This window comes from Zalophus californianus, chromosome 4, assembly GCF_009762305.2.
Source record: "Zalophus californianus isolate mZalCal1 chromosome 4, mZalCal1.pri.v2, whole genome shotgun sequence".
NCBI classification, from domain to species: domain Eukaryota; kingdom Metazoa; phylum Chordata; class Mammalia; order Carnivora; family Otariidae; genus Zalophus; species Zalophus californianus.
Window position 1 is genome coordinate 152,723,706 of NC_045598.1, and position 14,471 is coordinate 152,738,176.

The 14,471-nt window shown below is 44.4% G+C and overlaps 1 protein-coding gene across 1 annotated transcript in view; it reads left to right on the top strand.

Moving 5' to 3' along the window:
• The window catches only part of LAPTM4B (lysosomal protein transmembrane 4 beta), a 74,755-nt gene extending 60,650 nt beyond the window's left edge, over positions 1-14,105 (top strand). The window contains exon 7 of the mRNA XM_035727200.1: positions 13,460-14,105. Within this exon, the coding sequence (XP_035583093.1) occupies positions 13,460-13,537 (78 nt within the window). The 3' untranslated portion in view covers positions 13,538-14,105. The remainder of the gene's footprint in view (positions 1-13,459) is intronic.
• The last annotated feature ends 366 nt before the right edge of the window (positions 14,106-14,471 follow it).

Sequence of the window (14,471 nt, forward strand, 5' to 3'; positions counted from 1 at the left end):
GAGGACTTCTAGAGAGTTTGAAACTGTAGCCTGGGCTTTAGGTTCTGACGCTTCTGGCCTATCACGTACTGGAATACAAAAGGGGGGGGGGTCTTACTTGTAATATCTCAACAGTAGGTGTCCTTTTTGCCTTGTAACTTAATAGTTTATATGATCTTCCTAAGCTTCCCCTCCCCCCTTTTAATTTTAAAAGGCCAAGACAAATGTGAGAGGTTGATAGAGATTTGGTCAAATCTCAGATAAGCAGAGAGAGCAGTTAAGAGACCATCTCCAGAGTCAAGGTTCCTATGATGCTGGAGATGCTCAAGGTCTGATCAGAGCAACAGTTGAGGGAGTGAGGAGGAAGGGAAGGATTGGAGAGAGCTGGGGGAGGTAGGAATGGAAGTTGATCATTGAGGGGATGTGGAGTGAGATGATCCTCAGGGGTATCTCTCGTTTGTGGCTGTTCTTGAAACATAAAAACCATTTTCCTGAGGGTAGGACAAGGCCTTGGAAGTTACATGGTCCAGCCACCTTTCGGTGCGCCATCTCCAAGACTGTTCCCACAAATGCCATCCACCTGAGGGCCGAATGATTCCACTGATGCTCAGCTCTTTCCCTCTGTTATACCTCCCTGGTCCGTGGCTTCCGTAGCACAGCCTTTCCCCAAACACTCCAGGAGCAGTCGCCATCTGCCAGGCTCTGGGCTGGGTGCTTCGTGAGCTCACTTCATCTCACAAGAGCCCTTGAGGTAGGTGCTCCCAATCCCTGTGTGCAGGAGACGAAATGGAGGCACCACGCGGGTCACTTCCCAAGATGACCGGGCTCGCGAGCAGCAGAAGGGACACTGTAGACACTGTGTGCCTTGAGCAGCCTGGCTGCCGTCTCTTCTTATGCACCAGCTTCCCCCTCAGCTGTCGCCTGTTGAGACTGCCGCCCAGACCATGCGTTCTCAGCACCGGCGCCTGGCGTGGGCCTGCCTGGGGTGAGGAGTGAAGCAGCTACACGGCTCGCTTACTTACTTACTTACTTATTTATTTTTAAGATTTTGTTTATTTATTTGACAGAGAGAGACACAGCGAGAGAGGGAACACAAGGAGGGGGAGTGGGAGAGGGAGAAGCAGGCCTCCCACGGAGCAGGGAGCCCGATGCAGGACTCGATCCCAGGACCCTGGGATCACGACCTGAGCCGAAGGCAGACGCTCAACGACTGAGCCACCCAGGCGCCCCGACACAGCTCATTTAGATGTTGCTTCTCAAGGAAAGTCACAAACTTTAGATGCAGTGGGACTTTTTACATTTTGCTTGCTTATTTTTGCTTTTTAGCACTGCGGAAGGGACGGGAGGGTGACTGAGGAGAGTCGAAAGAAAAGCAAAGGTTAAAAGGAAGCTTTGTAACAGCAAGGCAGCTGCCTTCTTCAGAGCCCTGCTGAACAGTCCTGCTTCCTGTAACTCAGCCCCACGCATCTTCCGGACTCCTCCTGCGCGCCCGAGGCAGCAGGTGTGCTCACCCTCCCGTCCGAACGGAAAAGGGTCGTGCAGGAGGTTTCCTCCTGAGAGCTTTTCACCTGCTTTCACGTAGGTTCCATGGTGCAAACTGACAGGATGTGACGTTAACTCTGCTCATACTTCTTTCCTTCCGTTAGTAAAATACAGCATTTTTAAAAGTATTCTCTGACCCATACAACTTTCCAGTTATTTCATCCAGCGAGCGTCTGGAGGGGTCCAATCAACACATAGCTATTTGAAACCTAAAAGTTCTGGAAGAACATTTCAAATAAACCCAGTTTTCCTTGTGACCTTGGATAAGAGGATATTAATCAATTGCTTAATTGTAACCATCCTATAAAAATAGTAAGCAAGAGCAATTTGTAGTATTTTTGCAGTGAATTGAGGATACAGTCACCCTCTATTTTCATTGTATTTTACTTTAAAACACGTACAGAAGTTGACTTACTTAATCACTTGTGTCCACAATAGAGTCCATATTGATTTTTACTCTAGGAACAAATGAGACTTTGGATTTTATTTTTTAATTTGTTCTAAGAAAATTTTCTGGGTATACATCTTAATGACAAATAAAAAAAAAGTATAAGATGTTTGCGCGACTTCGCTTTTAACAGCAAAAGTATCCAAGCTCATTGTCTAATAACTGGGGACTGGTTTGGTTAAATAAGGTACATCCCCTTGACAAAATGTCTTTATTGTCGTAAAAATTATTATGAACAATGTAGCAACAGAAGAAAGGCTTGTGATGTTTTAAAAAGCAGAATATGGGAGTTTTGTTGTAGTTACAGCTAGGAAAAAATGAAGCTTGTAGGCCCAAATTAGATTGTAATAGAAAATTAAACATTGATTCGTTGGATGCCGGAAATCAAAGCAGGAGACATTTCTCCCTTTCCATTGACGCGAGGGAGGGAGGGACGTGTACAGGGGAAGGGGGAAACGGGTAAAATGGGAAGCTGGGATGTGAGGGAGTGAGCAGTTCTGCAGCTGCCTTGGCAGCCTCTGGAAGGAATGGTGTAGAATGGTTAAGAAGATGGCACAGCAGGTGGTGTCCCACGTTCAGGCTGGGGGGAACGCAGAGGAAGCAGCCGGGGTGCCTTTCAGAGGGTTACCGTGGTGATAGCGTGCCGGCCATTCTTTCCAGCTCCTCTTTGGTTAAATTAGATAGTTTTATTTTAGATAAAAGTACAGGCGTTTACAGATGTATTTGTTTAGATATAGTTATTTAAACATTAGATATTTATGTGCCCAGAACCATTTTAACGTTCAGTTTGAGCTGCTATATTATTTTGGTATTTCCAGACCAAATATCTCATTAGTGAGGATTTTTGACCCAATTTGAAATATTTGAAGTATGAGTTCTAAATTATGAGTATAATCTATAAAAGAATTTGAGCAGCTTCTCTGCTGAGAATTAAGAGAAATAATGACTTCCTCCTATAATTTATAGTAGTTTTGCAGTGAATTGAGGATAAAATCATCCATCTTGCTTTTTGAAATGATTCCTGTGGCAGACAGGGCTCGGGGAATTTCTCACTAGAGCCTCCCAAAATCTGCTTATGTTGTCCTCCTGGTACGTTGGAGTCATTGGATACAAGACGCCATCAGTTGTAAACTGCACCATTATTTTAGGCACTCCTTATTGTATGATGCTGTCAATTACAAGGCAAAGCCTAAATTCAGATGTTATAATGTACAAAAATGTGCACCTTAGAATTTTAAAAATGGGATTATGTGTATGTCTTTGTTTACTTATTTATATTATAGGTGAGGATATTTAAAAAGTTTGAAAATAGTTAATGTAGATTCCTTAAAGATAGCCCAGACTTTCTGTTTGTGATAACCCTATCCCAAGTGCCCAAATGGTTATTTCAGTTAATCGTGAAGATTGATAAGTCGGCTATCTCCCCTTTCCTGTTTGCGGTGAGTAAAGGCAGCTCATCCAAATAGGCAAATGTGGTGTGACCAATTTAAGACAAGCATTTAATTTAACTGCTGCCTGTTTTAAACAAGATACATTGTGGACTGTTAGGGGTGGAACAAACGGTGAAGAAGAGAAAATTCTTGTGAGTAATTTAAAATGGACCTTTGGAAGAGCTCCCTAAGTGCCTCTGAATGCTGAGATTGTTTTGAGGCTGTGTAATTTCACATCTGACATCAGCCTGTTTCCAAGGGCCGAATTCAGGGTAATGCTTTTCCTTAGAACGGGCAAAGGGGACCTTTTTCTATAAAGAGCCAGAGAGTAAATATTTTAGGCTCTGTGAGCCATATGGCGTCTGTCATAACGATTCAGCCCTGCTATTGTAGTGTGAAACCAGCTGTAGGTAATCCATACATGAGTAAGTAAGGCTGTGTTCCCGTCAGATTTTATTTATGGATGCCAAAATTTGAATTTTATGTAATTTTCACGTATCACAAAGCATTTTTCTTTTAAACCATTAAAAAATGTTAAGAACTGTTCTTAGGTCGCAGGCCACATGAAAAACAGGTGGCAGGCCAGAGTTGGCCCACAGAGTTCCCAGACCTCTGCCTTAGTGGAAATTTAAGCCAAGTTTTCTAGGCATTTGTAGGGCAACTATTTGAACCATCCCAAGGAATTTAATAGTCCCTGCTTTTGGCCTTGAGAGACCTCCGGGTTGAGCTTTCCCCTCCTGCACGTGGGTTGGCAAAGAACAGCACCTAATCCTTTGGCTCTTTTAAAGGATATCCTTTTCCTGAGAAAGTTTTAGTTCCATATTAGTGATTTTGCCTATAGATTTAAATCAAGCTTGTATTTAACAAACTATAGTAGAAAATCGATAAAAGAATAATTTGCTTGTAAAAGAGTCCCTAAAGCCTTGAAAAATAGTAGCTAAAGCTATTATATGCAGTGTTACCCACTTTTTTTTTTTTTTACAAAGATTTATTCCATAAAGGCTTGTTTTAGTTTACTATCAGAAAAAAAATAATACACACCTTCCTTTCTCTCTCTCCCTCCCCCTCTGCTCCTTTCTTTCTGTATCCATCTGTGTGTCTGTCTATCCATTCATATACGGAATAAAAACTTCATAACCCAATTAATTCCCATTTTGCCTTATTTCTGGGTCATTTTAACACTTGCAGTATGTCCAATGCCACAAGCCATCTCATCGTTCCATAAATGCATGGGATAAAGTGATTTGTTGAGCCTTCGTACATGCCATGTACTGTCCAATAAGCACGTTGCTTGGATTTATTTATTTCACTAACCTTGTGAGAGAGAGATGATTATGGCCACTGTTTACAGATGGAGAAAAGTAAGGGCTTAAAGGTAAGTGGCCGTCCCAAGGCCTCGGAGCTGGGATTGATAGATGCAGATGGTCTGCTCCACAGCCCATGTTCTCAGCTATCACCCCAGCAGGCACCAGGCTTCTTGACACAGTGGCAAACAGGAAAAATACAGTGTTTGTGTGGCACGGCCTTGTGACTGGACACTGGTTGAGAAGGTCCGCACTTCCCCCTGGAAAAGAAATTGTGTTTATCAGCCACCTCCACTAGCAGATAAGCTGTCTGCTGGTTCAGGCCTTGTACATTTCGGCAAGTGTGGTATCCTCAGTACCTGGCCACAGCACTCACTGATGAAATGAACCAAGAGTATTTAATAAATCATCTGTTTTGCTCTCTTTTTTATCTCCCTTGGAGGAATTCACTTAGGTTATGTGAACCAGATCAGCTCCATGCCCGTACCCCCAGCTGCCCAGTGGTCATCCCCGAGAGAGAGCACACTGCAGGGCTCACTCCATTTCTTCCTTATCTGCTGCTTTCCTTCAATTCTAGCGAATGGTAGCAACGTCCATCTCGTCACCTTGGCCGGTGACTGGGAGTCATCTTTCAACTTGTTACGATTAATCTCTTAGATAGGTCTCTTCAGCTCTGCCAGATTGATCTGAATCATAAAACTGATTTGTCAACCCCTTATTTAAAAGTCTTCCGGGGGTTCTGCCATTTCTTACTGCAACATTTCTCAGTGGTGATGTCACTCCACTTTGCTATGTGATAGCCAGTTGTGACTTGTGGGGTAATATTTAAAATCTAAGTTTGCCAATGGTTTGATTTTTTTTTTTTTTTTTTTTGCCCTTTCAGTGAATAGGAACAGATTTAGGATTACCCCTACAATAACATCAGTCTCAGCTGCTTGCATTGGAAAATTTTCTTGAAACGAGAGGAGGGAGCTGAATTATAATTTCATCCTGCCAACTCTATCTTATTTGTGAGCTGACAGGATGTGACGTTTACTCCGCTCATACTTCTTTCCTTCCATTAGTAAAATACAGCATTTTTAAAAGTATTCTCTGACCCATATAACTTTTCAGTTATTCCATCCAGCGAGCATCTGGAGGGGTCCAATCAACACATAGCTATCTTATTTGTGAGACAGTTCGAGGACTGTTCCAGATGTGTTGTCAACAGTCGCTGCTCTTATGAGTGGCGTGCTTTCATGACTACCAGGCCCCTTGCTTCCCACCCCGTACCTCCCCAAAGGAGACAAAACAAGAAGAAGTCGTCTCCATTCACAGTGGTATTTTCTGTAGTTTTTCATGTTTTATGGGTGGAGAAGGGCAGTTGATTTTGTAAAAACAGTGTGTGCCCACAGAGGAGAGCTCTCTTACATGTGAACATTACCAAAGCTCCCAACGCCCCTCCCTCACCCCCCAAAATGGCGAGGACCACTGGTTTCTGTGGAAGAAGGGGCCACCTTCCTGTCATTGCTTAGAAGACCAGCTGGAATCATGCCTGTTGTTCCAGGCTCATCTCTGTAATCCCGCCTCACGCACTGAGCTCTCTAGACGGCAGACTACCTACACCTTTACCTAGCTGCCTTGGTCTTTCATGACATACAGTCTGCGTGTGCCCTCCCCGCCTCCTGGCAGCGCTGCTAGGCTGACACAGGGCACCCTGCTCCAGATTGCAGCGTGTTATCTTCAGCTCTGCTTCTCAGCCCAGTTGGCTGCCGATAGGAGCCTCGAGGTATGTGGGTAAGGAGCGAGTGCACGGATTCACTGTTTCAACCAAACCTTTCTTTGGATTTTAGAATTACAGCTCTATGCCCACCCCCTCACGGTAAAAATGGTATCCATTTTTCTTGGACAAAGAGTCACCTTTGTCACAATTCAGTTACTTTTGTTTAGATTTGGTAAAAAAAGGAGATAAGAGGTAGGGATGGCAAATCCTGTTGTAGGGGGAGATGAATGTACTATCCACTTCTAGCTTTTGAGGTAAAAGGTATCATGAGCTGGCTGTTTCCAAAGGAGTTTCTCGCCACAACTTTAGGGCTGTCCTTCCATATTCAAGAACAGGAATATCTTCAGGATTCTTGAGAAAGGATCCCTGTCAAGTAGGTTTTAGTTCAGTGACCTTCCCTTATAGGCCTTGATCTAGTCATCTGTTTTCTTCAACAAGTAGGGCCCAGAGCACCTTTAATTTTAGCCTCTAACATGTTCTGCCACCACCAGAGCTGAGAAAGGAAAAGAGAACTTCTTTTCTAACCCAAGTAAATAAATGTGTATATAGAGGACTTACTGGTGTCACTTTCTTGAGGAGAGCATGTAGCTGAACTAGTTGTAAAATAATACTTTTTTTTTAAAGATTTTATTTATTAGAGAGAGAGAGAGAGCAAGAGCGTGAGAGAGAGCACTAGCAGGGGGCTGAAGGAGAGGGAGAAGCAGACTACCCCCTGAGGAGGGAGCCCAACACGGGGCTCGATCCCAGGACCCTGAGATCATGACCTGAGTTGAAGTCAGACTCTTAACTGACTGAGCTACCCAGGCACCCCTAAAATAATACTCTTTTAATTATCTTGCTATAGTTGGGGGATTGCTGCCATTCATTGAGCACCCAAATGCTAAATCCGGTAGTCCACGTTAGGTATGTTAACTTCCTTAGATCCTTACAACCCCACTTGGAAGGGAACCTGTCATGGTCTTCATTTTATAGATATGCAAACTGCAGTTCAAGTAGATTTAGTAACAGAGGACCCCAGGGATCGTAAATCACAGAGCTAGAATTTGAACCCAGGTCTGATTTCAGATCCTGTGTTTGTCCACCACCATATTGCCTCTAGAATTTGACCCTGGCCACACGTCTACTAAGTGATAGAACTCACATTTGAACACCCCTCTGCCTAAGAACCAGTTCTGAGAAAGGGATACAGAAGCGTGAGACTCTTGCCTTCTAGAGACTTCCTGGAGAGGAGAAAGGTAAATGTATATGAGACAGTTAATAGTACAAGATAATCTATAATTTAATTGATAAGTTATATAAGTGCTTCAGGAAAGTGATTTTGTGTCTTGAGTTCAGAGGTCTGTATTATAATTACTGCCATTCCCAGTATTATTCTTATGACTTCATATAAGGCATCTGAAAATATATCATCATAGTGTTTTTATTTCAAGAACCTACTGTACTGTAATTGCATGACATAATTAAGTGAAGAAGAGTGTCATCGAGGCTGGCATATTTCAGATCTCCGTTTTAGAAATGAATTTAACTTGAGCCTTGGGTTGTTTGGATTTATATGGAGCAACATAAGAAAGAAAAGCCTTCCAAGAGCGGAAAATCACGAGAAGGAGTCAGATTGGTAAGGAGCATGCTGTTCTGGGACTCCTGGGAGTAGACCAGGTAGGGTAGCGTCAGGTACTGGGCTGCTGTTGACCTGGGCACGAGCAACACAAAGAATGTGGTATTGAATGAGAGAATTGTTCATTTTCCCATCGCATACCCCTGTTTCCTTGGGGGTACTTCAGGGCACCATGGTTCTCTAGTTTCCACTGGTGCATGGGGTGCTCTGCATTATGCCTTAATGTGGAGGTTGGGGCTCACTGGACTGGAGAAGAGTCTCAGGCAGGGGTGGGGCCGGTCCTGCTCACCCTCTCTGTGAGTGCATATTTCGCCCGAGATAATAACTTCAACCAGCACAGTATTCCCTGGTTGCTTTGTTCCGTGCCTGTACTGCACAGGATCCAGATCCTACCACCCTTTCTTGCTCTGAGAGTCGGAAACCTGGCAAGTCGGCTCATCTTCCAGGCCCCTGCAGAAGCTCCTATCAAGCCAACAGCTCGCCTGCCAGCCAACAGGGCAAAAGGAACGACGTGGCCCTTAGCCCGTCCCCCATCCTCAGGTTGAAAGTCGCCCCTCGATGATGGACACCCTCTTCCCTTCAGCACTGCCATGATTACTCTTTCACGTTTTAAATGTGATCTGGGTTGTTGACACGGTATTCCATATGCATAGCTAAAGCTCATGGCATTGAAAGACTGATTTCTTCATTTCCCTGCCCGTCTCTTGCCTATCAGCCCAGCAGGAAGCACTGCTGACTCCTTTTCCTGTCTCGTCTAGTGTTTGCCTCTGTATTTTACAAATAGCGTCTACATCGCTGTTTGATGATGGATTTCAGATCTCTTTTGACTTCCTTCTTGTTGACCAGGGTTTAACTCTAGGGCGCCTGGATGGCTCAGTCGGTTAAGCGTCTGCCTTTGGTTTGGGTTGTGATCCCAGGGTCCTGGGATGGAGCCCCGCTTCGGGCTCCCTGCTCCTCAGGGAGCCTGCTTCTCCCTCTCCCACTGCCCTTCCTCCTGCTCCTGCGTGCTCTCTCTCTCTCTCTCAAATAAATAAGTAAAACCTTAAAAAAAATTAACTCTCCTCCTCCTCATGTTCCCCGCTTCCCTGTCCTGTTCATACCACGGTGTCGGGTTTTCGGTGCCGTCATCAGTCAGTGTTTACTTTGGAGTGAGTATGGGGCAGTGTAGAGCTCTGTGATGTACATTCTCCTGTACGGTGTTTGGTGTTTGATTTTTTTGCCAGCAAACATTTGCCTTGCTCTTTCAGCTGCCAAGTTTTTTATCTGTTACCTAAGTCCCCATCCTTTCTATGTGGCTCTTAGATCTGTCAACCACCTACCAATATTATTTTCCAAGTGTTTGGCTCTTTCAGGTCGTCTGTCAGTTCTCTCTCTTTCCTAGGGCTTCTCCTTCCCCTGCCCCAGGGTGGAGGAGGCGCACCCACAGCCATCATCCTGGCTGCTGGTTTCATTTTAACGTACCTCGCCTTGTTAGGATGCGGGAGCCAGCAAGCCAACTTCTGGTACAATTTACCTCGTGCCTCTTAGCCCCCGTTTTGGACCCCCAAACCTCCAGGGATGGTTCTTTGAGAATCTGCTGAAAGCTCCGAGCACTCTTCCCAGGAAAATAGTTGCACAAACACAAAATTTGGCATGTCATTTTGTGAATGTCTGAAAACACGTATGTAACTTACATATAATACTTCGGGGGATGTAATCTTAGCAACTATAGAGTTCCAAATAAGCCTTTAGTGCCTAAGCGCTAATGGTAATAAGTCCAACTCCATCGTACCCGAAAATCTCCTATTTTTACCAATAAATAGTTCTTTTCTCTTGAGCATTTTATCATTTCTTAGTATTTGATGGAATGAAATTTTAATCCCTTGTGGATGTATGGCCAGCTGGAATCACTTCTCGTTACATTTTGCAACCTTTGATGTTAATTTATTTCTCCCTCCAACGGTTCTTTATATTGATGTAGCTAGGAAAATGAAGTTTGCTCTGGTAACACTCTGAGTATTTGTTGAGTTGAACTGAAATGATTTGAGGAGCTGCCTTCCCACAAGCACACTGTAACCTAGCACGGTAACTCCCAATTAAAGAGACACTACAGACAGATTCTAATCTTCCTAATTAACAGCTGCCTTCTGGGGTCATTGCCAAGAGGGATTTTTCCGTCTGCAAGGAAGAAAGTTACACTATCACACAGTCACTCTGTTAAGCTCCTATTAAGACAAACTCCAAGGGACTGTGTGTACTTAGATTAGAATTTCATCATATTGAATATTGCTTGAAGTAAAGTGGTCTGTGGCTGAGATCTGTAATGTGCCTGTGTTTGCCTACTCATTGAGTAGCTGCCGAGTACCAGACAGTGACTTTAGTTTGAAGTAGGATATGACCTATGTTCTTAGTCCTCAGAGATTATTTTTTAGCCATTCATCGTGAATGACTAAATTTTGAAAAGTGAAAGACGGAGTTTAACTAAATGCCAACTTTTAAAAATGTCAAAATAATCGGATTTCCACCAATTTTGTTATATGGCATATTAATTGGCACGTTCTATCTTAATTGAGTTGTTTTCTCTGATTTCCAAGTACTTCATTGATCTTAGTAGAGGAGGACAATAGGGAGTGTTTTTAGTCAGTATCGACAGACTGAAATAGAAATAGTATGGCAGCTTATGTCACCAGCCCTTCTTGAAATCGTCAGTAATATTTACCATCATTTAGATTAAAAAAAAAAAAAGATGACGCTGTCGCTTGAGAATGTAAAACTGATTCTGTTTGGACAACTTTCAGTGAAAAGAGCATGAAGTACCAGGTGAAGACTGTTCTTCAGTCAGCTTTTAGTATGTGGTGGTGAGAAAGCGAAGACGGGCGAGGCTCTCACAAGCCCTGGTGAAAGGACAGACTCATCACCGGGCATCTTGACTTGGTAAAGGATCCAAGGCCATAGAATATTTGAGACAGAAGGCCAATATTGGGATGTTAAAATACCGATGTAAAGTGAAACTTTAAAACAAGTTTGAAGGGGTACCTGGGTGGCTCAGTCAGTTAAGCATCTGCCCTCAGCTCTGGTCATGATCCCAGGGTCCTGGGATCGAGCCCAGCGTCGGGCTCCCTGCTCAGTGGGGAGCCTGCTTCTCCCTCTCCGTCTGCCCCTCCCCCCCGCTTATGCTTGCTCTCTCTCTCTCAAATAAATAAATAAAATATTCTTATAAATAAATAAAACAAGTTTGAAGATAAATCACAAGAAACAGTAACAAACCAATTCAATGTGAAAGCAAATCTATTTTGACAAACAAAAGGCAAAGTTACAGTATTTTTTTCTTTTTTAAAAAAAAGTCATGTTTAATCTTCTGTGTACATTTTGCAGAATCTGAGTGTTGTATTTTGCTCAGGAAAGAGGATAAATTGGATGCAGTGGCTGATTTCAGTCCCTTTTAAGTAGCTCCGCTGTGTTTTAGGATCATCTCTCCAAGGATAATGATAGATATGAATCAGTTAATTGTTTAATGAGGCTGAGGAGCATAATGCTGAAGCTCGGTCATGCAAAATTTAATACTTCTAGTGTCGGTCACAGCTGTTGCCGCCGGTTAGAAGTTACCGTGTCTCATGTGCACGTACGCACGCACACACAAGTGTGCAGACGCAGGAAGGGGAGCCGTGGCTTTGTTGTAGAGAATACGCTTTTCTCCCCGGTCAGGCTGAGACCCTCATGGAGAGGCTGCTGCCAGATGCTGGGTACAGCGCCTTCAGGTGGAAGACGGCTGTGTTCAGGCTCTGACCCTCGCCCCCCTGTCATCGGGGTCCCAGTGGGTGCTCTGCCTTCAGGCTCCCCTCCCTTTGCCTGTGCGCTTACCTGTTTACCTGAAGTGCCTCCTCTTCTCTCTGGGCCCGATCCCTCTTCCTGAGACGCCTGGCGTTGTTTTCCCTGTGTGTTCTTCTCTGACATCTTGTTCACACCCATGCATTGATCATGCCCCATTTTACCGGCTTCACCTCCAGTCCTCTGTTAATTATTCCTTATGAAACCTTCTCTGCTCAAATGACCGGGTGGTTTCTGTCTCCTAATTGGACCCTCGCCAGTGTCGGCGTCTTCTGCCTGGAATGCCAGGCTGCACTAGCCCATTGAAGGCACATACAGAATCTCCCAGGACCAGCCCGGGCGATGCCTCACTCATTCATTCCACCAACATCTGAGCTCCTACTGTCGGATAGGCACTGGGCCCAACTCCGGGGTTACGTAAGACCGGGCTTGAGCCCGACAGGGGCTCTGAGACTAGGAGAAGAGAAGAATAAGTCGTCAAGTGTGTTGAATTAGAGAGGTAGGAGTGTGTGTGTGTGTGTGTGTGTGTGTGTGTGTGTGTGTGTGTGTGTGTGTGTGTGTGTCTGTGATATTGTTGGGGGAATAGAGTAAAACACAAAACATAAAATTTGAGTGTTGTGCCTCTGGGAGCTGAAAGGATAAATAAAGGAAAAGGCAAGAAATTGATAAATATTTACTGCTTTCAGTGTGAGTGATGTCCATAATTTTGTTTTGTTCTTTTCCATTTGTGAATGTTCTTTCTCTTTGCACAGAGCACTTGAGGTGGGTAAGGTTTTCATTCATCTCATCTCTGTTCCTAAGGGCAGGAACTGTCCTTTATCTTAATCACCTTGTACCTATAATGCCACTCATCTAGTAGGTGCATAATAAATGGTAATTGACTGAAGAAAGGCTAACTATACCGAAGAAAGCGTAACTATATTGAGTTCATATTCCCTGTTTTTTTTTTTTTTTACTCCAAATCAGTCAGTGTTTTCTTATGTTGATGGTTCAGGAACCATTCCAAGCACTTGTTTTGGGGCTTGAGGTGTGAACAGGAAGGGTCAATCAACTCGAGTGCTTGTTCTCGTTTGTTCCTCTTCAGCCATTTACAGATAATATCAACCACCTCAGGTGTGCGTCAAGCAGAGTTAAGTACTTTGTAGACCTCTAATTCTCTGGTACCCCTGTATGACAGGTGCAGAAATTGAGGTTAAGTAAGTTACTCAAGACTATGCTGAGAAAATGTGGCCAATGTCACCGTGAGTGGTTCCCATGGTCAGTCAGGTGCCCACCCTGCTCGTGTGCACACGTAGACATCACCCAGAAGCCTTTTTTCCTCTCGAGAGACACAGTCGCCTCCTTCCTAGTCCTAGAGACACAGCCCTATGGCCCTCCAGGCACCTTGACGTCCAGGCACATGTGAACAGGGGTTGGGAAACTTGGAAAGGGCCAAAAGTCTCTTCGTTGAAATTTGGCACAGGTGATGGCCAACGTTTCTTTGCACGAAAGGTCCATTGAAGTGAAAGCTCAGGGGGAATGTCTGTGCACTTTTATTACGCACTAACTCTTGTCCGCTCTGTTGCTTCCCAGGTGCTGTTACCCCCATACGATGACGCTGCTGTGAACAGCACTGCCAAGGAGCCGCCACCACCTTACATGTCTGCCTGAGCCCTCGAGTGTGGGGGCCTGAGAATAGCAGCTTGATTTCCAGACGTCAGAGCAATAGTTCTTTCTTTGCACTTCTGGGATGAGCTCTCTGAGCTTATTTGTTGCTGAAATGCTCCAGTTTTTAAATGTAGATGTTGAGTGGAAACCCTCTTTAGTTTTAAGCATACGCTTCAGCTAGAGCACGGTGATAGACTCACTGTAGAGTTCTCTGTGTGTGTCGGGGGGGGGGGGGGTGGCGCAGTGGGCTTCCCTTGTCTTCCCGGGGGTTCCCTAGGCATTGAACCTTCCCAGCAATCTGGATGAGCCCGGAGTCAGAGAAGTCTGGTTTTGTCCCTGCTGGGCCTCAGAGTCAGGGAATTCATCACATTTTTTCTCTGTGTTCCCCCTTATCTCTTTTGAAAGTGTAAAATAAAATCAAAATTAGAGAATGCTTTTCTTAAGCCATTCCAGTATTTGAACAAACGCTTCAAACCTTATAGAACAGGCATATCAATTGTGTGATCATTGCTCTAATTAGGGAAATAGGAGTCCATATCTATATAAATAAAACAACAATTTCCTTAAGATTCTTTATGACTTAAATTCAATGACAGTTTGTATTTGCTGTTCAAGGATTTTGTCCATGGGCGGAATTGAGACCCTTCCACAATCCCAGGCAGTGACCGCGGCCACTCTCCAACGGCTGGTCTTGAACGCCCCGTGTCTGGGGTCATGGGGTGGCGTGTCTCGCCTGTGTTACAGTGGTGGAGCGGATGCGTTTAGTACCGCTTGGTGCTCCCTTCCTCCCGGTTTCCCATGCCCACCCAGGACCCTTTTCACTAAGGATTTGCCTGAGAGTATGAAAAAAGGTTTTCTTCTTCTCTCCCTACAAGGCACATCCTACCATTTTGAAATTCCGAGTATGCTCAGACACCGGTTCAAATGTAAAACAGTC